The sequence below is a fragment of the Triturus cristatus genome, chromosome 5_2, assembly GCF_964204655.1.
Source record: "Triturus cristatus chromosome 5_2, aTriCri1.1, whole genome shotgun sequence".
Classification (NCBI taxonomy): Eukaryota; Metazoa; Chordata; class Amphibia; order Caudata; family Salamandridae; genus Triturus; species Triturus cristatus.
In genome coordinates, this window is record NC_140588.1 from 137,913,894 (window position 1) to 137,936,297 (window position 22,404).

The window sequence follows — 22,404 nt, forward strand, 5'->3', positions numbered from 1 at the left end:
TTAAACAGGGAGCATTTTTTCTCAGGAAGCCAGTTCAGGTATTTCAGAAGGAACTCAAAAGGAGAATCAGAAGGGAGTTTGCAGACCGGAGGTGCAGCAGTATTCTGAACCAAGTGCAGGTTAGAGAGAAGCTGCTACAAATTGAGCATTCCCATAATCAAGGTGACTCACAATGAGTGGCTGAATAAGTGTTCTCCTAGAGCTTAATGGGAGCCACTAAAACACTTTTTTGAGCATATGCATAATACCAAAGCATGCGCCACATGTAGACATCATCTGTTCTCTCACAGAGAGATTCTCTCCAACCAGGATGCCGAGATATCTTTACTGCCTTCTTTGGGCGAGGAGGAGAGCCTAGCTCAGAAGGTCACCAGTCATCAGACCAGTGGGCCTGGGCTTTGCCAAACAGTGGAATCTTGATCTTGTCTCCATTAAGCTGTAGACAATTTGATGTCATCCAGGAGGGGACTTTACTCATACATTCAGCAAACCTAACTTTGGCATTTTCTGGATTGTATCGCAAAGGAATGATCAATTGTGTGTCATCCACATATGAGATGACTTTGAAGCCAAAAGATTTGACTATTTGGGCAAGGGATGCCACATAGATGTTAAAAAGCGTGGGGCTCAAGGAGGAGCCTTGACAGACCCCCTTGTCCAGCGGCATAGTGCGAGATTTAATCGAGTCAAGGGACACCGTCTGGGTCCTGTTGTCCAGAAAGTCCTTGAGCCAACACAAAGCGTTCCCACGGATACCAGTGTCACAGATTCTGTTGACCAAGATGGAATGAGAGATGGTATCAAATGCGTCTGACAGATCAAGTAACACTACCATCGCAGGAAGGCCAGCATCAAGAGAAAGTTTGATGGAGTCCAGTACACCCACCAATGCCATTTCCGTGCTGTCAAAGGCCCTAAAGCCAGATTGCGTAGGGTTCAATAGGAAATGGTCTTCCAGGTAAGAGGAGAGTTGTTTGTTCACAAGGGCCTCCAAGATCTTGCCTAGATATGGAAGACGCAAGATAGGCTTAAAATTGGCAAGCTTGTGTGGGTCGGCATTGTTTTTTTTCAAAATAAACGTAACTTGTGCCACTTACAATTCCAATGGCATAGTAGCAGAATTCAGATAGAGGTTGAACAATGAAGTAACAAAAGGCAGAAGTAAAGTGGACAGAGTCACCATAACAAACGGGGGGAGAGATCAGAGGGGGAACCTGATTTTACTTTACTAATCATGTCAGATACTTGCTCTTGAGTGATGGGTTCAAACTCCCCGAGTAAAGCAGGGGGTTTGTAGTGGGGTGATGACGGTGGGGGGCAATCAAGAAAGATGCGAAATTGGAAAAGTTCTGATAGATTTTCAAGATTTTCCCCTCAAAGTGATATGCGAGAGCATTGCACAGAAGCTGAAAACTAGGAATGATAGAAGTAAAGGCATGAAGCTTTGTAAATTCATTTAGTACACTAAAACATTCTTTGACAAAATGACCAGCTTTATCAATCCTATTAATAGTATAGGATCTTTGTGCTTCTCTAATCTTTTTATGATAGTTCCCTAAGGTAAGCTTCTATGCTTTATTGTCAGGGACAGATTTAGTGACACGCCATCTTCTCTCCAGTCTTCCACAGACTGTTTTTTTCAGTTTCAGTTCCTCAGAGTACCAAGGGGTATGGGGTGTAATCGAGACTGAGCAACCCTGTTTAAGGGGGGGTAACTACATCTAGAGCCTGACAAAACGAGTTCTGAAAATCACCATGGGCAGTATTGGTGTCTTGAGTGTTTCCAATGTGTTGTGTGGAGAAGGCTGAAAAAAAGGAGGAGAGAGTGACATGCTTCCAAGACCTAACCATTCTTCTACCGACCCTCTTACAGATAGGGTGCCCTCCTCTAATCGGGTACTGAAAGCTGATAGAGTCGTGATCTGCCCAAACTAAGGGATTAGCAGGATCAATTTGGAATTACAGAAAGTTAGTAAATGAATACCAAAACCAGATTGACCAAAATGACCAGGATAAGGAGCACTGGACTAGGACCAGAAGGGAGAACAAGACACAGAAGGTCAGTCAGAACAGAAATAGTGACCCAGACCAAGAGGACCAGGGCACATAGATGTAAATGAGGGCCATTATCAAGAGGACCAGAAACAGGACACAGACCTAGATAAGCACCAGTTCCAGAAGGACCATGACCAAGTAGGCCAGAACAATGAATATCAGAAGGACTTTAACATCTAGGGTCGGGAAAAGAAGAAGCAGGATCCAGGACCAGGGGGCAAGATCAGAATTAGGACAAAGATCAAAAGCCGAGTAGAAGGACCAGGTGGAAGAGAAGAGGACCTGAGCATCAAGCAGGACCAGGAACAGGAGGAGCAAGAGGATGAGGGCCATATACACGCGGACCAAAAGAACCAGAAGAAGGAGGATATGACCATAGGATCAGGACAACTAAGACCAGTGCTAGGTAATCCAGAACCATAAGGAACAGGACTAGGAGGACCACAATCAGAAGGACAAAGTCCATGGTAACAGCACCCAGAATAGCATCATCACAAGGATTAGGACCAAGTGGAAAAGAAAAAGCAAGAGGGGTAGAATGCCTTAAGCCTGTGCGCATGCTCAGGGGAATGATCATGACAGAAGGAATGAGACCAGGAACATAAGGATGAGGAGGACTTGAACCAAGAGTGGCAGGACCACAACAGCAAGCAGAACAGAGACCAGGAGGATCAAGAGGACGTGAACCAGGATCAGAATATTCAGGATCAGGAGCACACAAACCACAAATACTAAAAGGCCAGTTGCGGAAGAATAAGTAACTGCACCAGGGCCAGAAGGACCAAAATCAGGAGGTCCAAGACTAGGGAGAACAAAACATGGAGGGCCATGACAAGACCAGGAGAAACACCAGGAAGAAAGCCAAACAGAAGAGAAGAAGGACCTGAAGTAGAGGAAAGAGGAGGGAGACAGGACCAGTAGAAGAAGAACAACTTGGAAGATGGAGACCAAGAGAAGGAGGGGGAGGAGGAGGAGGAGGAAGAGGGGGCGAAGGACCAGGATGATGATGATGATCAGGAATAAGACCAGAAGGAAAAGGAGGAGGATTATATGGGGGGCCCAGTTGATTACAGAACAACATTCCCTTAGTAACTTAGGTCACAACTCTTATAAGCGACTCTTAGTTTCTCTTGTTAGGCCATAGACTCTTTAGAGACCCACCTTTTTCAGCACTCTTAAAGTACTAGTTAACCCCTTCAGCTTTCTCAAAATGCAATCTGTGGCCAATTGGGTAAACCAGAAGAGCTTTACTATCATATTTTCCTAGTAGCCAAATGTTTTAAATATAATACATGAGCTCAGTGTCATTGGCTCTGTCCATCATGGTATTTCCCATAATATCACTGCCCTTCATGACTCCGCCCTCTTTCTGCTACACCCAATTTTTGGCATCCCAGGGTAAATTATTTACATTTTCAGAATTGAATATGTCTCCCAACAAGTACGTAGCTTTCTGGCTTGCAGTGAAGTTATTTGGTGGGAAAACAGGGAGCCTGCTGCATGTAGAGCAGAATGGATAAATGTGTTTAGTAGTGAATTTTGCTTACCTTGCCTGGGTTTTGCTGCTTAAAGTGCGACATTTCCTGGAGAAATGTCCGGTAGTTTGTCCACGATTCCATGATGCACTGACCCAGCCATGGCCTGCAATCTGACTTTGTTGTGATTGCATCCCAGCTGAACATGAAAAGAGATAAAATAAAATGCATGGTTGGGAGCTGGATTTTAAAAAGTTCTCTAATACTTTATAATGCATTTTATGCCATGTGAAGAGAGAGTTAATAGTATAAATTCTGAGACAGTGATGTATATTTTAAATTAGCATGAGTGAAATACTGATGAAATATGAAAACACACGTCTTTCAAATTACAAACAGAATATTTTAACACAACTGACTACAAGGGGTGTAGAATTTTATAAAATATTTACTTGTCTAAGGAATGGGAGGAAGTAGTAGTTTCAAGGTTAGAATGTTCTGCGAGTCTTTTCACACCCACAAATTTACATCGTTAAGGATATTCACAAACTCCACTCCGATCTCTTCCCACACTGGAAAAGGCTGAAAATGTAATCATTACAATGGCAGGAGTAACGTTTTTCCAGGGTGACGATATAAGAGGGTGTAGGTAAAGTAAATTTGCAAACGTTCAGCAGATTTTCGTATAAGCAAAGATTCATGTGTATATTTACTCATGTGTAAATGGTATTCACAAGTCTTTGCTAGACGTACGGTTTTCAGACCTACTTGTGAAAATTCTTGGCATTCCCAACATTTTTACGTCTGCACCAAATTAAATACATGTACCTGCCAGCGCATTTTTGTGTCTTTCTTTAACAATCAGGCCCTAATTTATTACTTGTTGCCCATTATGGTTTAATATAGATTCTTCATAAGTAATCTTGAAAAACTGGCATAAATCTAATAAAATTGTATTAAATTAGGCCTCACAGAAACGGTTGCACAATAGTATAGAAAAAAGTAATTTTTCGGGTTGCAATGTTTTGCGCATATTATATTTTGAAAGCTAACAATCACCAATGTTACTTTTAGACTTCTGCATGCACCTGCATATAATCAGGGAGCATTCTGGAAGCATTATGAGTAGACTCAATTTGTTAAAATGTATAAATATTTGTATATGTATTCGTGTTTATATAGGAACAAATGTAATTAATGCAAGCAAAGCTCGCAGTTCACTGTATTTCCTTAGAGTGCTTGTCCTAGTAGTAAAGACTTTACATTAATAAATCATATACACAAGTTTGAACAACATATGGATATATATATATGTTATACCTGCTGCTCAGCCAGTGTGACTGTGGTGGTGGAATGTTGGTGTGTGAGGTGGCTGTGGAATGTTGGTGAGTGGAGAGTCAGTTGGAGGATGGGCTGAGAAGCAGGAGGGCTGCTCCTGGTGGGGCTCTACATCATAACATCTATCTTGAAAAAACCTACTTAATACCTACATGGACTACGAGGCATCTTTTACTGCAACAATATATATATAAATAACACTTTTTATAAATAACACTTTTTCTGCAGGTAGTACTGTAAACAACTGCTTATTCCCTACGGCTCCAACAAGAGAACAGAAGTCAAGTCTTTCATACTTTCCAGATCCCTCAATGATCTATTGACATGATTCCCTAGATCAAGACCCTCAAAGACACCATTCGTGCATCCAGGCATCTAAGCAGTTACGGACTGCTCTGCGTAGCTCACCTAGGGACCAGCTTGCTATTAAACAACTAAAGAAAGATTATAATTTGGTCCTAGTATTTAGGGAAAAGGTGATCAGGGAAGATGCTTGGACTAACTTGGCCATGGCAGCTGAGAGACTAATGATGCCACTTTGTTTTGGAACACTGTCAATGTCCCGTTTAATAAAAAAAAAAGATTCTGCACCTGAATTCACTTCACATTGCCCCCTTGTTGCATGGGTTGATCACTTTTCTGAAATTTTTGGTTCCCTCAATGGGGATGTTTGTGAGGGTGTTAATCAAGTTTAAGTTCAAAGTCAGCTTTATTCGATTTCATGTTTTGATAAGCATAAAAGCATACATAGTCAAGATTTCTAAAATCATAGATAAAATCCAAAATTACAAAGACATGCTGATAACCAGAATATTTGCAATATCAAAGACACAATGTTGTCTAATATATATATAAAATAAAACACAAATATATACTGACACAACTAATCATGTTCATACACCAGTTTTTCATACAAAGAAAGGGTTTTCCTTTCTGTTATAGCACCCCTAGTAAAAAGGGAAACAGCAAGGCAAATATAGTCATACTCAAGGCTACATAAAAACTTATAGGCTTCCTGATGCATTATAAAATTATGTGATAGTAAGAGTGGTAATCAAATGAATAACAGACAACAACAAGTTAGTTTAGAAGAGGTGTTTAATGCGGTAAACATTGTTTATCACTAATCCAAAACACCGCAAGCAATTACAACGCGGTCGTTACAACGACAGTGTCGTAACAAAGCATACCATTACTCTGCAAGTCAGAACGACTTGCGGAGGGGTCAGAAGGTGTTGGATTTAAAATCCAACACCTTCCCTACTTATGCACAGACTGGAGTTGGAATAGTAAATTATATTATTCCAACATCCAGCGTGCCCCCTAGAGCAAGTCATTGTTCCGACTTGCGGAGTGATGATATGCGTTGTTACAATGCGGTCGTTGTAAGGACTGCGTTGTAATTGCATGTGAGAGAAGATGGCATATTCCCTTAATGCATTAGTACAGAGCGCTAGGGGTTAAGCACCTGGCCCCAATGTTGTACCAGATGATGCCTTCAATGCAACGGGGGAACTCTGGGACCCCATCTTGACTCGACTATTTAGCGCTGCTTCTGAGGGTACGATTACTCCTAGTTGGACTAAGTCCATTATGGTGCCTATAATTAAAAAGGGAGATAGTTCTGACCCAAAGTATAATTGCCCCGTTTCCCTCCCGGATTTTTCAGCATAAATGATGGGCAGGGTTCTTCTCCAGAGATTAGAACAGTGGGGCACAGATAATTCAATCCATTTAGAGTCCCACTATGGATTCAGGAAAGGGCTAGGGTCAGTGGAACAGTGTGTTAACTTGGATATGCTCATTGGGAAGTATACAAAGACCAAGTCAGGTTCCCTTTGACGATGTTTTGCTGACCTCAGTAGCGCCTTTGATTTGGTGTACCTTTCAACCCTCTGGCATACACAACTTTCATTAGGGGCCCTGAAGAAAATTGTGCAGTCTCGGCTGTATAGGAACCTGTCTGCTAAGGTCCATTTCATTTATAATCAAGAGGGGAATCAGATAAGGTGTGTCTTTGCACCATTTTTATTCTCCATTTACATTAATGGGGTGTATGATTCCTTGAGGTCTCTGCAGGCCAGTTCCGGTGCTATTGTATGCCAATGATGCAGTCCTTAAGTCAAGGACACCTGTCGGTTTTCAGAGAGTGATGGACGCATTTGTTGATTTTATGCCGAATAGAAAACTAAAGATTAATAATGATAAGGCATTTACGATGTTACGTGAGAAAAATACTCAAAAATGTAGGATCTGAGGGAGGAGCCTAGCGCGCATCCAAGATGGTCGCGTGAGCACAGGGCTCCCCGGACCCTCGCTGCTCCTCGGAACTTATCCTGACTTTATCCTGACTTGGTTGACGGATTCTGGAAGATGAACGTTGGCTGAACCCTAAACTCTTTTCAGAAACCAAATCGGACCTGGGAGACCTGATCTATGGTGGTTTGAACTTTTGAGGCCCAACTGATGGCTGTGCCCGGTGCGAAGGTGAACTGTGGAGCCGGGGTATAGTTGAACAACAACGGCATCGGGGCTGTGCCAGCGGCCGTCCCATCACTTTCGGTTTCACTTTTGGATCTCTGAGTGGCTGGACCGTGGAGTTGCTTTGTGCCGCTGGGTTTTCACTCGGCCTTCGCTTGGTGCCTTTGCCTCCGCCTGATACCAGTGTGCCCATTGACTTTGATCCTCTCGCACCGCCACATTGCGGTCTCTGGTACGGCTCGTGTCTGCTTCGCCTGTGCCCCTTCGACGCTTGCTCGGTGGTCCCCTTCGGCGAGCGTGGTTCAACATGGGTGGCAGGGGGGATCCCGAGAGGCGTAAGACCAAGACATCCCTACGTGGGGGACCGGTCCAGACTAACAACATGGACCGCTACACTCAAGGTAAAGGGTCCCCTGGGACGGCCAGTGTTCTCCCGGATGACGCTGGTGGTGTTCCGTCCGTCCCTCCGGATTTGTCATTGCAGGACATCATGGGCGCCATTAAAGGCATCAAGGAGACCATCGCTAAGCAGTACGAGGCCTTGGCCCGTAAAATCGACACGGTGGCCATTGACGTTACGCTAATTCGGGCGGATCTCTCTAAGACCAATGAGAGGGTTCAATCGCTGGATTTGCGGACGTCCACCCTTGGTACGGATGTGTCGGACCTGCAGACTGCTCTTGGCGACCTCAAGTCGGCCAACGACCTGATGGCCCGGCGGCTGGAGGACTTCGAGGGACGGGCTCGACACAATAACATCCGCGTCATAGGTGTTCCACAGACCTTCGACAATCGCCCGGTTGATCTTGTGGTCGAGGATCTCATCCTCAACCAGCTTGCCCCCGCTGGCCTGAGTAAGTTCTTTGCCGTGGAGCGGGCCCATCGAGTCCCAGGCGGTCGGCCGCGACCGGGAGCTCCCCCGAGGCCTATTGTCGCAAAACTTTTTCACTACAGAGACCGAGATGCGATTCTGCAGGCCTCACGGGTACACGGCCCGGTCCGATATGAGAACTCATCCGTTAACTTTTTCCCGGACTTCACCCAACTTGTCCAGAAGCAGCGGATGGGCTTCCAGGGGGTGAAGGGCCGTCTCCGGGACCTGGGTTTTAAGTACTCCATGCTTTTTCCTGCTAGGCTCCGAGTGGAATACGAAGACCGGACTACCTTTTTTGACTGTCCTGCGACTGTGAGTGGATGGCTGGATTCTCTGCCGGACCGGGGTGACCGGCCGGGGCCTTCTGGTGGTACCGAGGGTGGCGGGCCTCTTTCGGAGTGACTTTTGGTCCTTGACTTTGACATTTTGTTTTGTTCGGCTGGGTTCTACTTCATTTGTACATTTTGTTTAATTATGATCTGTGTTGGGGGCGGGCAGGGACGGGTCCCTTTCCTCCTCCGGGGTCTTTTCGTAGAATGGGGTTTGTAGGGCGACAGGCACACTGCAAGTTGGGGTGGTTTTTTGGACCGCAGGGGTGCAGGGTGGGGGGAGTTGAATTCGGGGGGGGGGTTGGTGGGTGGGAGGGGTTGTTTGGATTTGTGTTTTTTGTTTTCAAGGCGAGGTATTGGCTCTGTTTCAGTTTCAGGTGTCGCGCTATTTGCTGGGGGACCCTTGATCTACTGGAGGGGATGGGGGGGGACGGGTTGAGATTGATGTCTTGGAACGTCAACGGATTGGGGGATCGTATCAAACGGGGTGTTGTGCTGCAATATTTGCGTCGTTTGACTCCTGATGTGGTATTCTTACAGGAGACGCATTTGGTTGGTAATGTTTGTCATGCCATGAACAGGGGGGGCTACCGACTCGTGGCCCATTCCGGTTTCACCACCGGCTCTAGAGGGGTGGGCATTCTCCTACGATCTTCACTTCCGCTAGAGATCACCAGGGTTGTCCTAGACGATAGAGGGCGCTATGCGGCCCTGACTGGGAGGTGGGAGGGACAGTCCCTTTCCTTGGTTTCGGTTTATGTTCCCCCGGGCCTCCAGAACTCCACTTTCTCAGACTTGGGTCGTATGCTGCTTGAGCTTCCTGGCAGTCTTTTGCTTATGGGTGGGGATTTTAATTCGGTTGTTTTGGGTGATCTGGATCGCCACCCGCCCAGGGCCCTCCCTGCTGCCCAGGCGTGGCTCGGCGGGCTCTTGGATACCTTCAGTCTGGTGGATTGTTGGAGGTTAATGCATCCGACACAGTGTCAGTACACATTTCACTCTGGGGCCCATGGGAGTCTCTCAAGATTGGATTATTTTCTTATGCCCACGGCCCAGACTGCCCGGATTCGAGAGGTTAAGCACCTGGCCCGGGGAATCTCTGATCATTCCCCACTGTGGTTGCTTCTCGACACCGGGACGCGGTCCGCTGGGCGGATCGCCCCTATTAACCCTTGGTACTTGCGAGACCCCAAGATTCGTGATAGCCTTGTTAAGTCGATTGATCAGTATTTTCTCGAGAATGAGGGGTCGGTGTTGTCCTCAGTGTCCCTGTGGGAAGCCTTCAAAGCAGTGCTCCGCGGGCATGCCCTATCCCAGATAGTGGAGGCTAAGAAGGTTAAGAATGAGGCGGTGGTGAAGCTGGAGACTGAAATATCGGGGCTGGAGGCAGCTTTGGAGACGGGTGTCACTCAGGATGGGCTTCATGCCCTCAGCTTGAAGCAGTTTGAATATAAGTCTCTTGTTATTGACGCTGCCAAGACCATGTATAGGGAGCAGCAGGGTAGGTTGTATGATGCCGGGGACAAGGCGGGTAAACTGATTGCTTGGTTGGATAAGAAGGAGAGAGTGAATCGTGTGGTCCCGGAGCTTCGGGTTTCGGATGGAGTGTGTGTGACTGACCCTGGTGAGATTGTGGAGTGTTTTGCTGACCACCTCCGGGCGGTGTACTCCCCGGTGTCTGATAGAGATGAGGATGACTCTCGTCTCTTGCTGCGGGATATTGCCTTGCCCGGCTTATCCGTCGAGGACCGTGAGCTGATGGAGGCCTCCCTGTCTGTCGACGAGATTGCTACCGCGATTCGTTCCCTTCGCTCGGGCAAGGCTATGGGCCCCAACGGACTGCCGATTGAACTGTATAAACTACGCCCGGATAAAATCGCGCCCTTCCTCCGTCGTATGTTTCTGGAGTCGCTCGAGCGGGGTTCCCTTCCCGACGACCAGCGTCTGGCTACTATAGTTGTGATTCCCAAGGACGGTAAGCCACGAGACCGCTGTGCCTCATATAGGCCTATTTCCCTACTAAATGCCGAACCGAAAATCCTTGCCAAGGTCCTCGCTAATCGCTTGCTGAGAGTTATATGTGATTTGATACATCCGGATCATTGCGGCTTTATCCCTCATCGTAATACCGCTCTCAACTTGCGGCGTCTACACGGCGTCCTCGCTAGGGCGGAGTACTTCTCTGAACCGGCCATATTGGTTTCCTTAGATGCCGCGATGGCCTTTGATACCATCGAGTGGCCATTCCTTTGGGCCGTCTTGGCGAAGTTTGGCTTTGGGGAGGGATTTATTAGTTGGGTTAAGCTCCTCTATGCTGGACCAGTGGCTCAGGTTGTTGTCAATGGGCGGGTTTCTCGGCCCTTCGCTCTCGGGAGGGGTACTAGGCAGGGGTGCCCGTTGTCCCCTCTGCTCTTTGCTCTCGCCTTGGAACCGCTCGCTGCCTGGCTCCGCTGGGAGCCCTCGATCAGAGGGATCCGGTGGGCCCCGGGCTTCGAGGATCGGGTCTCGTTGTACGCGGATGACATTCTTTTGTACCTCACCTCGCCGCGGAAGTCGCTCAATGTGCTTTTTGATGTCCTTACTTCCTTCGGGAGAAATTCGGGTTTGATAATTAACTGGTCCAAATCTTGCGTGTATCCTATCTCCGGTGGCCTTCCTCTCTTACCGCCTCGGCTTCCGATTCAAACATCTCAATCCGGCTTTAAATACTTGGGGGTGTACGTTTCGTTGGATCCGGCGGTCCGCTACGAGCAGAATCTCCTGTCTCCCCTCCGGCGTTTGAGGGTGGATACGGCTCGGTGGTGTAAGTTGCCCTTGTCTCCACTTGGTCGCGCAGCACTGTTTAAAATGATGTCCCTTCCCAGATTTCTTTACGCACTCCAGAACTCCTTCGATATCATTCCGGCGGCCTACTTTAGGGAAGTGGAGAGTTTGCAGAGGAGACTGGTTTGGGACGGTCGTGCGCGTATCGCTTTGGCAAAGCTGACTCTTCCCTGGTATGACGGGGGCATCGCGCTTCCTGACATTAGAAGGTACTATTGGGCCTCCCAGCTGTCTGCCATTAACCATGCTACGTACGCTCCTGGTTCGAACCCGGCATATGAGATGGATAAATTCCTGCTTCCCGGCGGTAACTATAACAGAGCGCTTTACTCTCGATTTGCCGGGAGGACCCTCACGGGCCCTACTAGGATTGCGGTACGTGTGTGGAAGGCGGCGAATGTAGCTGTGGGCTGGAGTGAGCGTTTAACGTGTGCTACTCCTTTATTCGCCTCAGAGCGCTTGGGAAGCCTCTGGACAACGAAAGGCTTTGAGCACTGGGATACGATCGGCATTAGCAGAGTGGGGGACCTATGGGTTAAAGGCGCGGTTAAATCCTTCGCGGCGCTTCAGAGCGAGTACGAGCTTAGTGAAAGGGAGTTCTTCCGCTATGCCCAGGTTCGGCACGCCCTGCTCTCGGTCTTTGGGGAGGGGACCACGGTCCCTGTTTCTTCGCCTCTCGAGGACCGTATACTCGACGGACACGTCCCCGACAGTACTATCTCCATGATTTATAAAAAACTAATAAATAATCGGGCTGATCTCTTGGTGCGTCTTCGGGAGGCGTGGACGGGGGATGGGGTTGAGTTGGACGACGAGGACTGGCAGTCTGCGCTGTCATCCCCTAAGGAGGTTGCCATCCCGGCCCGTCTCCGTCTGGTCCAGCTTAAGATTCTCCATCGTGTCTATGTGACGGGTCCCCGTTTGGTCTCGATGGGGTTTTCTGACGACGGGCTCTGTAAGCGTGGCTGCGGGCTCAGTGCCACCTTTCTCCACATCCTCTGGGAGTGCCGCGAGGTGGCGGAATATTGGCGCCAGGTGCATGATGTTATGAAACGAGTCACTGGGGTCGCTCTGCTGCCGGAGGTGCGCCGATGTGTTCTGAATGTGTGGGAGCCCAATGACTATAATGCGGCCCAGGCTCGGTGGGCGGCCCTTGGGAACATGATTGCAAAGAGAGATATTGCGCAGCTTTGGGGTTCCCAACGGCCTCCCACCGTGTCCGTATGGAAGGAGAACATGGACTGGTGCATGTTCAGGGAGAAGACGGTGTATGTGGCTCGTGGTAAACCGGGGGCGTGGGGTAGAATCTGGGGTCAGTGGAATGTGTATCGAGGGACTATCTGTTCTCCCCCCCTGGTGGATTCGTCTGAGGTTGCCTTGTCCCCCTGATCCTTGAGGGTTCCTTGCTTAATTTGTTCATCTGTGTATAGGTTTGGTTTTCCCGTGGCCCCCCCCTCCCTCTCAGACCCCCTTTTTATTGACCACCCTATGGTGGTCGGGTGTGGAGTTCCTCTGCTGTGGTTAGACGCCCTTTCAATGTTTTTCGCCTTGCTTTTTGTTTTTCTTTACTTTTGTTGACATTTATGTAAAAGGGTGTATCCTGACGTCCTAGACGATAGAGGGCGCTATGCGGCCCTGACTGGGAGGTGGGAGGGACAGTCCCTTTCCTTGGTTTCGGTTTATGTTCCCCCGGGCCTCCAGAACTCCACTTTCTCAGACTTGGGTCGTATGCTGCTTGAGCTTCCTGACAGTCTTTTGCTTATGGGTGGGGATTTTAATTCGGTTGTTTTGGGTGATCTGGATCGCCACCCGCCCAGGGCCCTCCCTGCTGCCCAGGCGTGGCTCGGCGGGCTCTTGGATACCTTCAGTCTGGTGGATTGTTGGAGGTTAATGCATCCGACACAGTGTCAGTACACATTTCACTCTGGGGCCCATGGGAGTCTCTCAAGATTGGATTATTTTCTTATGCCCACGGCCCAGACTGCCCGGATTCGAGAGGTTAAGCACCTGGCCCGGGGAATCTCTGATCATTCCCCACTGTGGTTGCTTCTCGACACCGGGACGCGGTCCGCTGGGCGGATCGCCCCTATTAACCCTTGGTACTTGCGAGACCCCAAGATTCGTGATAGCCTTGTTAAGTCGATTGATCAGTATTTTCTCGAGAATGAGGGGTCGGTGTTGTCCTCAGTGTCCCTGTGGGAAGCCTTCAAAGCAGTGCTCCGCGGGCATGCCCTATCCCAGATAGTGGAGGCTAAGAAGGTTAAGAATGAGGCGGTGGTGAAGCTGGAGACTGAAATATCGGGGCTGGAGGCAGCTTTGGAGACGGGTGTCACTCAGGATGGGCTTCATGCCCTCAGCTTGAAGCAGTTTGAATATAAGTCTCTTGTTATTGACGCTGCCAAGACCATGTATAGGGAGCAGCAGGGTAGGTTGTATGATGCCGGGGACAAGGCGGGTAAACTGATTGCTTGGTTGGATAAGAAGGAGAGAGTGAATCGTGTGGTCCCGGAGCTTCGGGTTTCGGATGGAGTGTGTGTGACTGATCCTGGTGAGATTGTGGAGTGTTTTGCTGACCACCTCCGGGCGGTGTACTCCCCGGTGTCTGATAGAGATGAGGATGACTCTCGTCTCTTGCTGCGGGATATTGCCTTGCCCGGCTTATCCGTCGAGGACCGTGAGCAGATGGAGGCCTCCCTGTCTGTCGACGAGATTGCTACCGCGATTCGTTCCCTTCGCTCGGGCAAGGCTATGGGCTCCAACGGACTGCCGATTGAACTGTATAAACTACGCCCGGATAAAATCGCGCCCTTCCTCCGTCGTATGTTTCTGGAGTCGCTCGAGCGGGGTTCCCTTCCCGACGACCAGCGTCTGGCTACTATAGTTGTGATTCCCAAGGACGGTAAGCCACGAGACCGCTGTGCCTCATATAGGCCTATTTCCCTACTAAATGCCGAACCGAAAATCCTTGCCAAGGTCCTCGCTAATCGCTTGCTGAGAGTTATATGTGATTTGATACATCCGGATCATTGCGGCTTTATCCCTCATCGTAATACCGCTCTCAACTTGCGGCGTCTACACGGCGTCCTCGCTAGGGCGGAGTACTTCTCTGAACCGGCCATATTGGTTTCCTTAGATGCCACGATGGCCTTTGATACCATCGAGTGGCCATTCCTTTGGGCCGTCTTGGCGAAGTTTGGCTTTGGGGAGGGATTTATTAGTTGGGTTAAGCTCCTCTATGCTGGACCAGTGGCTCAGGTTGTTGTCAATGGGAGGGTTTCTCGGCCCTTCGCTCTCGGGAGGGGTACTAGGCAGGGGTGCCCGTTGTCCCCTCTGCTCTTTGCTCTCGCCTTGGAACCGCTCGCTGCCTGGCTCCGCTGGGAGCCCTCGATCAGAGGGATCCGGTGGGCCCCGGGCTTCGAGGATCGGGTCTCGTTGTACGCGGATGACATTCTTTTGTACCTCACCTCGCCGCGGAAGTCGCTCAATGTGCTTTTTGATGTCCTTACTTCCTTCGGGAGAAATTCGGGTTTGATAATTAACTGGTCCAAATCTTGCGTGTATCCTATCTCCGGTGGCCTTCCTCTCTTACCGCCTCGGCTTCCGATTCAAACATCTCAATCCGGCTTTAAATACTTGGGGGTGTACGTTTCGTTGGATCCGGCGGTCCGCTACGAGCAGAATCTCCTGTCTCCCCTCCGGCGTTTGAGGGTGGATACGGCTCGGTGGTGTAAGTTGCCCTTGTCTCCACTTGGTCGCGCAGCACTGTTTAAAATGATGTCCCTTCCCAGATTTCTTTACGCACTCCAGAACTCCTTCGATATCATTCCGGCGGCCTACTTTAGGGAAGTGGAGAGTTTGCAGAGGAGACTGGTTTGGGACGGTCGTGCGCGTATCGCTTTGGCAAAGCTGACTCTTCCCTGGTATGATGGGGGCATCGCGCTTCCTGACATTAGAAGGTACTATTGGGCCTCCCAGCTGTCTGCCATTAACCATGCTACGTACGCTCCTGGTTCGAACCCGGCATATGAGATGGATAAATTCCTGCTTCCCGGCGGTAACTATAACAGAGCGCTTTACTCTCGATTTGCCGGGAGGACCCTCACGGGCCCTACTAGGATTGCGGTACGTGTGTGGAAGGCGGCGAATGTAGCTGTGGGCTGGAGTGAGCGTTTAACGTGTGCTACTCCTTTATTCGCCTCAGAGCGCTTGGGAAGCCTCTGGACAACGAAAGGCTTTGAGCACTGGGATACGATCGGCATTAGCAGAGTGGGGGACCTATGGGTTAAAGGCGCGGTTAAATCCTTCGCGGCGCTTCAGAGCGAGTACGAGCTTAGTGAAAGGGAGTTCTTCCGCTATGCCCAGGTTCGGCACGCCCTGCTCTCGGTCTTTGGGGAGGGGACCACGGTCCCTGTTTCTTCGCCTCTCGAGGACCGTATACTCGACGGACACGTCCCCGACAGTACTATCTCCATGATTTATAAAAAACTAATAAATAATCGGGCTGATCTCTTGGTGCGTCTTCGGGAGGCGTGGACGGGGGATGGGGTTGAGTTGGACGACGAGGACTGGCAGTCTGCGCTGTCATCCCCTAAGGAGGTTGCCATCCCGGCCCGTCTCCGTCTGGTCCAGCTTAAGATTCTCCATCGTGTCTATGTGACGGGTCCCCGTTTGGTCTCGATGGGGTTTTCTGACGACGGGCTCTGTAAGCGTGGCTGCGGGCTCAGTGCCACCTTTCTCCACATCCTCTGGGAGTGCCGCGAGGTGGCGGAATATTGGCGCCAGGTGCATGATGTTATGAAACGAGTCACTGGGGTCGCTCTGCTGCCGGAGGTGCGCCGATGTGTTCTGAATGTGTGGGAGCCCAATGACTATAATGCGGCCCAGGCTCGGTGGGCGGCCCTTGGGAACATGATTGCAAAGAGAGATATTGCGCAGCTTTGGGGTTCCCAACGGCCTCCCACCGTGTCCGTATGGAAGGAGAACATGGACTGGTGCATGTTCAGGGAGAAGACGGTGTATGTGGCTCGTGGTAAACCGGGTGCGTGGGGTAGAATCTGGGGTCAGTGGAATGTGTATCGAGGGACTATCTGTTCTCCCCCCCTGGTGGATACGTCTGAGGTTGCCTTGTCCCCCTGATCCTTGAGGGTTCCTTGCTTAATTTGTTCATCTGTGTATAGGTTTGGTTTTCCCGTGGCCCCCCCCTCCCTCTCAGACCCCCTTTTTATTGACCACCCTATGGTGGTCGGGTGTGGAGTTCCTCTGCTGTGGTTAGACGCACTTTCAATGTTTTTCGCCTTGCTTTTTGTTTTTCTTTACTTTTGTTGACATTTATGTAAAAGGGTGTATCCTGACGTCCCTTATGTGCAGTCTGATCTCCTGTAATTTAGCGGAGCCCCTGTGGGCCAGTCATTGTTTTTTGAACTGCTTGATCATTTCTGAATACTAGCGGCTGGCCCAGGAGGTTGTAGGCCCGTGCTTGTACCCCTTTTCTCTGCACAATAAAATTTTTAAAAAAAACAAAAAAATGTAGGATCTTCTTTATTAAGGGCTTCTCAATTGCAAGGGTTAATTCATTAATTATTTGGGTATCCTTGTTACCAATTACAGCTCATGGTCTCGACACATCGAAAATGCTAGATATTAAATGAGTTGAGTTTGAGGGTGTTTTTAGGGTCTCCCGTAAACTCGGTAGCTGCCCGTTAAAGAAATATTTAACATCTACAAGGCTAAAGCATTGTCAGCTGCTCTTTATGGTGGGGGGCTGTGGGGCTACACGTGTTGCGGTCTTCTTCAGGTTAAGGAAAATGTCTTTCTTAGGCATGTGTTATGTACCCCTGCCTCTGTTTCATCCTTTATTATTCATAAAAAGGTTGGGTTAACACACCTGGAGGACTTACTTTTGCTCAAGCCAATTTTGTTATGGCAATTAATTTGGATTCAACCTGAAACCGCCTTTACAAAAACTATTTTTTTGGACTGTCTAGTACTTGATAATGCTTTTAAAATCTGCACAGATTGTTGCCCTTTCATAAGAGTACGGTTAAGGGCCACTTTTTGAAGTGCTGGGTCTGAAAAAAAGGCCCTTGCTGAATTTAAGAAATCTACTGTTATCTGTTACGTGTCACTTGCTTCCCAGGAGGTCTTAAAACTGTATTTGTCTTTGGTACACAATAACCAACATCGTTTCGTTTTCACTAGGCTCCACCTGGGTATAATACATTTTTTGTTGTCTTCTCCAGTATGTCTTGAAGGGAAAGGAGGAGGAGAAGTATATGACATCAGATTCTGCTATGCCCTGATGAAGTCTTTGTAGAAGGGCAAAACACGTTGACTGGTTTGGATGTTCTTTTTATGAAGAATAAAGTTTATTGAAGACTCACCTCTACATCTTTTTCATGTGTTTATGGACTAATTCAAGAATGTAATAACACATTTGGATGGACCTTGAGTGAACTTTGGCTATATGGACACTATTGCAATGCCCCATGAATTATTTGGATAGCGCTCCCTATATTTTTAGTGGGTTTGTTTTCTTAATTATTAATAAAATAACTGAACATTTGATTTTAAGTGTGGTCAGGCTAGCCAGCATTTGAAATAAGAAAGGAAATGGTGGTCCCAATGTCAAAATCTTTAAAAAATGAACAGAAAAAGAAAATATTTCACCAGAAATAGTTAGTCTGGAGAGCTGGCTGGTCTTGGTGAGGTTGAGTTGATACATTTCACTTTGTAGTCACTACCAGGATTTCTCCACACCCAAACAGCTCAGCAGTGTATTGCAGTAGGCGAGTAGATGGAACCCCAAACTATGCCTTGCAATGTAGCTAGCATACAGCACTTTCCTATTCCTTGCATGGCCTCACTGCACTTCCTAATTGGCTGATTAAGTAGCTTTTTTATGCACTGTGGTAAAGGTGTTTGTTCTAGGTAAGCCATGAGTAGTATGTTTTTGTGTCATGTATGATGCTTGAAGGAGTGCACCAAAATCATCCCAGGAGAACGCAGCAGCATTTTGTGCAGGGGGTAATAAATGAACCATTGTAAGAGATAATTCTCTGGGCTACTTATATAAACTGGTATGACAAGTAGCCTGATGTCCATTGAGTCACAGTTTGGGGAACAGACAGGTATTTACTGCTTTTCTGAATATTAGATGATTATTGATGATCCCCACTCTCTTTGGGAGCATGTTCCAAAGCTTGCAATTCTGTGCAGTGAAGGATCTCCCACAAATCAGAGGTGGCCATTCCATACATGCCAACATTGGTAGTCTCCCGTCTGAATCGGGAGGGTTGGTATGTATGCCATTATTGATCTGAGGTTTCTCCTTGGACTGTTCAGTTTGACTTTCAATTGTAAGATCCTGTCCTGTGGACTGCCTAGTGGGCAAATAACACTGCTTTAAAAGAAGATTCTTATCTCAACTTGTAAGCACTGTTGGACTTTGAGATCAGGCGTAATGTGGTTGTTTGTCACAATGTTTTCTCCATATACAACACATCTCTGGTAACTTTATTAACTTCAACTGAAGTGAGAGGTTAGAGTCATTAATCACTCTGAGGCACTTCACTTCCATCAAACTGATTGACAACCAAGATAATGTTTGGTCATAATTCACCATGATCAACAAGTGAGAATTTATGTTTTGGCTGAATTAAGTTTAATGTGTATATGTAGCATTCAATGTTCTACATTGATTGCTAAAGACATTCACTGAGGCATTCACTGAGGCCAGAGACCTTGAGGGCCAAGGGGATTTCCAGTTTCAAGATGATCTGGGCGTTGTCAGCATGGTACTACCAGGTAAACTTGAAAGAGTTGAAATGATCAGGTATTGGAGACAGGTATGCAAAGGAAGCGGAGGGTCTTTGAGCTTTGGGGGACAACTACCAAATTTGATCTCTGTGTTAATCCAAATAGTTCTGTGCCTGGGATTCCTAAATCATGTACACTTTGGAACAATAGTTTGTGTCCAACAGTGTCAAACACTGAAGATAGGCCAAATAAGTAAAGCAAATTCTCGTTTTGTATCAACACTATTCTTGAAATCATACTAGAAGGAGCATGTTAAGTCTGTACTTCTTCACAGTCTGTCTAAGAGGAGCTTAATTTGTTCAAGAAAATGATATCACTGTGGGAATGCAGCCTATCCCATGAGTTTGCCAAGAAATTGGCCTTTAAATTGGTAGTGTGGAATGGTTAAGTCCCTAATTCTTTAAGGTGGGCTTAATTTAAGGAGTTTTCAGATCGCTAGGGAATTCTCAGGTTGATAGGAATTTAAAAAATGGTTACTCCAGCCCGGACGGCAGCAGAGAATTGTACGAGAAAACCTTTGCACATGATTGAGAATTTGATCTTTTGATGAGTCGGCAATGCTGATAGTCTTGATTAGGCCAGTGGTTTCTTTTGTTTGTCATTTGGAAGCTGAAAGAGCATAATAAAAGCTGTATGATACAGGTAGCAAGACTTGGGGAGAGGGGTTTGGAAGGTGGGGAGCAAGTTAATTTTAGAGACTCCTAGAATGGTATAATAAAAACTGCCACAGTCAGGGAACAGCATGTGTACCCAATCTTCTGATTCCCAACAAAAGACTTTAAGGAACTATCTTGTCCTAGAAGATGGAGCGTCTTGAACATTTTGGAAGAAGTGCCTCTAAAGCTCCATGTTTAGGCTTTGATGCAAGAGGGGGAGAATCTTTGTTCTGATTAGCAGTCACTTTATAAGAATCGTATTGTTTACCAACAGTATGCCAGACAGGAGGGGCATGGTGTGTTGGTGTTATGCAGTTAGGTGACTTAAGGCAGCTATGTGACCAAAAGGTGGTGGCTGGAAGGAGTTGCGGCTAACCTCAATTGTTTGGTGTCTTGATATGAAACCTTTAATATAAATGTAACAAAAAATAAATATATATTTAATGCACAATGAAATAAAGAGTATGGTGTAACAACAATCTTTTCTTATATACTCATACTTTATTGCAATTCTGCATGCCCTGTAGCTTGGCACACCCCACACCACCTCAATGAGTAAGGCCTTGACTGACACTTCACGTCTATCCGAATATTAAAGGAGGCTTACTAGGGTCTAGTTTCCACTGCAGATCTTGTGTATGGACCACTAGTACTCTGGGACCCTCGTTTTCTGCATGACAATAACACCATTTCTGACTGACTCACTTTGCACACATCATTCCTAATTGGCATAACACTGTGTGTGTAATAAGGACCGTACTACTCTTCATAAATTAAAGTATGGGTTTCCTTAAGAGTCCTCTACCACACCATTATGTTTAAGGTGTTTATTAAGCCACTTCTTAAAATTCTTTGATTCAAAGGTCTGCAATTTAATTCCTTTGCTGCTGACACAGTGAGATAAATCTTAGACATTACTTTGCCGAACTTGAAAAAGTATTGTAAGAGGTAGACATAGGGATGAACAAAAGATACTTGTAACTGAATGGAGCCAAAACAGGGAGACTTCTAGGAGGCTTACTTCAGACATTTCTGGATACAAATACACAGCCCCAACCACCTCAGTTATTGCCATTTCTACAGCCTTTGCTAAAAAGAACACGAATCATAAGAGCATTTTGGAAGATTAAATTAATTCTAATGCCCATATTAGATTGGTAGTGCATTAATTGTTTTTGGCTAAGACAAATAAGACAAACCCTGCCATACAAAACAAAAAAGTACCATAAGACCATCAGCAGTTTTCTTATAATTTTTAAAGTGGATTTGGTCAGCGCCTTAATGAAATGGCTCCTTCTTGTGCTGCCAGGTTAATTTAAGGCCAGTCTATCTCAAAGGAAATAAGGAAGCCTTGTGATAAACACTATATACAATTGTAAGGTAACCCCGCTGTAGGCTTTGCCTTTTAGGGAGTTAGAAGCGATGTTCTCTCTTGTTATTTTTCTTCGTGTGCAGAAATACAATGCCTTTGTCCACACTTTTTTGAGCTGTGTTGGCTATTAAAATATATCAAGAGTCATTATGTGAGTGATAGTGCTACCTTATAAGGATGTTTGGGCGGTAGCACGGCTTTAATTTTTTGGGATGAAATAGGCAAAAAGCCAACATCAAAATAGTATTCAAAATAGTATTCTGACTGTATTGGCTATAAAAATGTTAAGAAAAAGGTAGTGGAGGGGTGGGTGGACCTATTACATTTTCCAGTACTTCAAGCTCTGCAACCGCAGCCAGAAATATTATTTTACTGCGGCAAAAAATTGCTTTTTATACTACTATTAGATATTTTTTTCAGCAAATACCTCAGAATCCCATTGTAATAGAGCGAAGACTGGGGACTCAGAAGCCTCCCTTAATCCTCTTTAAAGAAATGTCCTGCCCACTTTTTGAGGTAAGCATTTAGAATGGTAACAAGTGTGTCGAAACTGACTGTAAAAGGACCTTTGGTTTGTGTCTGCACTACGGTTGTATGATGAAATGGATTCTAATCCTACTAGTGGGTGGGTCTTGTGACAAGGTGGGGTTGGATGAATCAGCTCTGTACATGGAGTAATTATGCTGGAATTTACAGACCAGCTTCCAAGACCAATTTCCTGCATTATAGTAGTAGTAGTAGTGAAATACTTTAACCGCTTCAATGCGGCGCATATTCCCCCGCTGTGTGGGCGAATTCCACGCGTGCGCCCGGTCGTCCGACGCACACGCCAACCACGACGCATGGGAGAGATTATTTTATTAATCAATTGATTACAATAAGAATGCAAGCATTTGAAAGAAAAAAATATCAATAGTTTAAAATTGTAATGATTAAAACTCACAATCATGTTTAGTACAAACACTTCATAGTACACAATTATGCAAGTTCCCGCTATGGTTTCCGTTCATTATTCATCCATCTACCACTGTATCACAATATTCTTTACTTCAGTCTATTCCTTTTTCACTGATAAAGTGCTAATGTGCTGATTATGCAAAATATATTCATCTAGTTTACCGTATGCGATTCAATACCTACGCCCGCCAGTTGTGAATGCAGTTTGCATTCCTTTTTCTACATTAAT

At 46.8% G+C, this 22,404-nt stretch overlaps 1 protein-coding gene across 1 annotated transcript in view; it reads right to left on the reverse strand.

Annotated features, from left to right (window-relative positions):
* The window catches only part of RETREG1 (reticulophagy regulator 1), a 576,354-nt gene that overhangs the window by 151,287 nt on the left and 402,663 nt on the right, over positions 1-22,404 (reverse strand). The window contains exon 4 of the mRNA XM_085606905.1: positions 3,603-3,729. Within this exon, the coding sequence (XP_085463031.1) occupies positions 3,603-3,729 (127 nt within the window). The remainder of the gene's footprint in view (positions 1-3,602; positions 3,730-22,404) is intronic.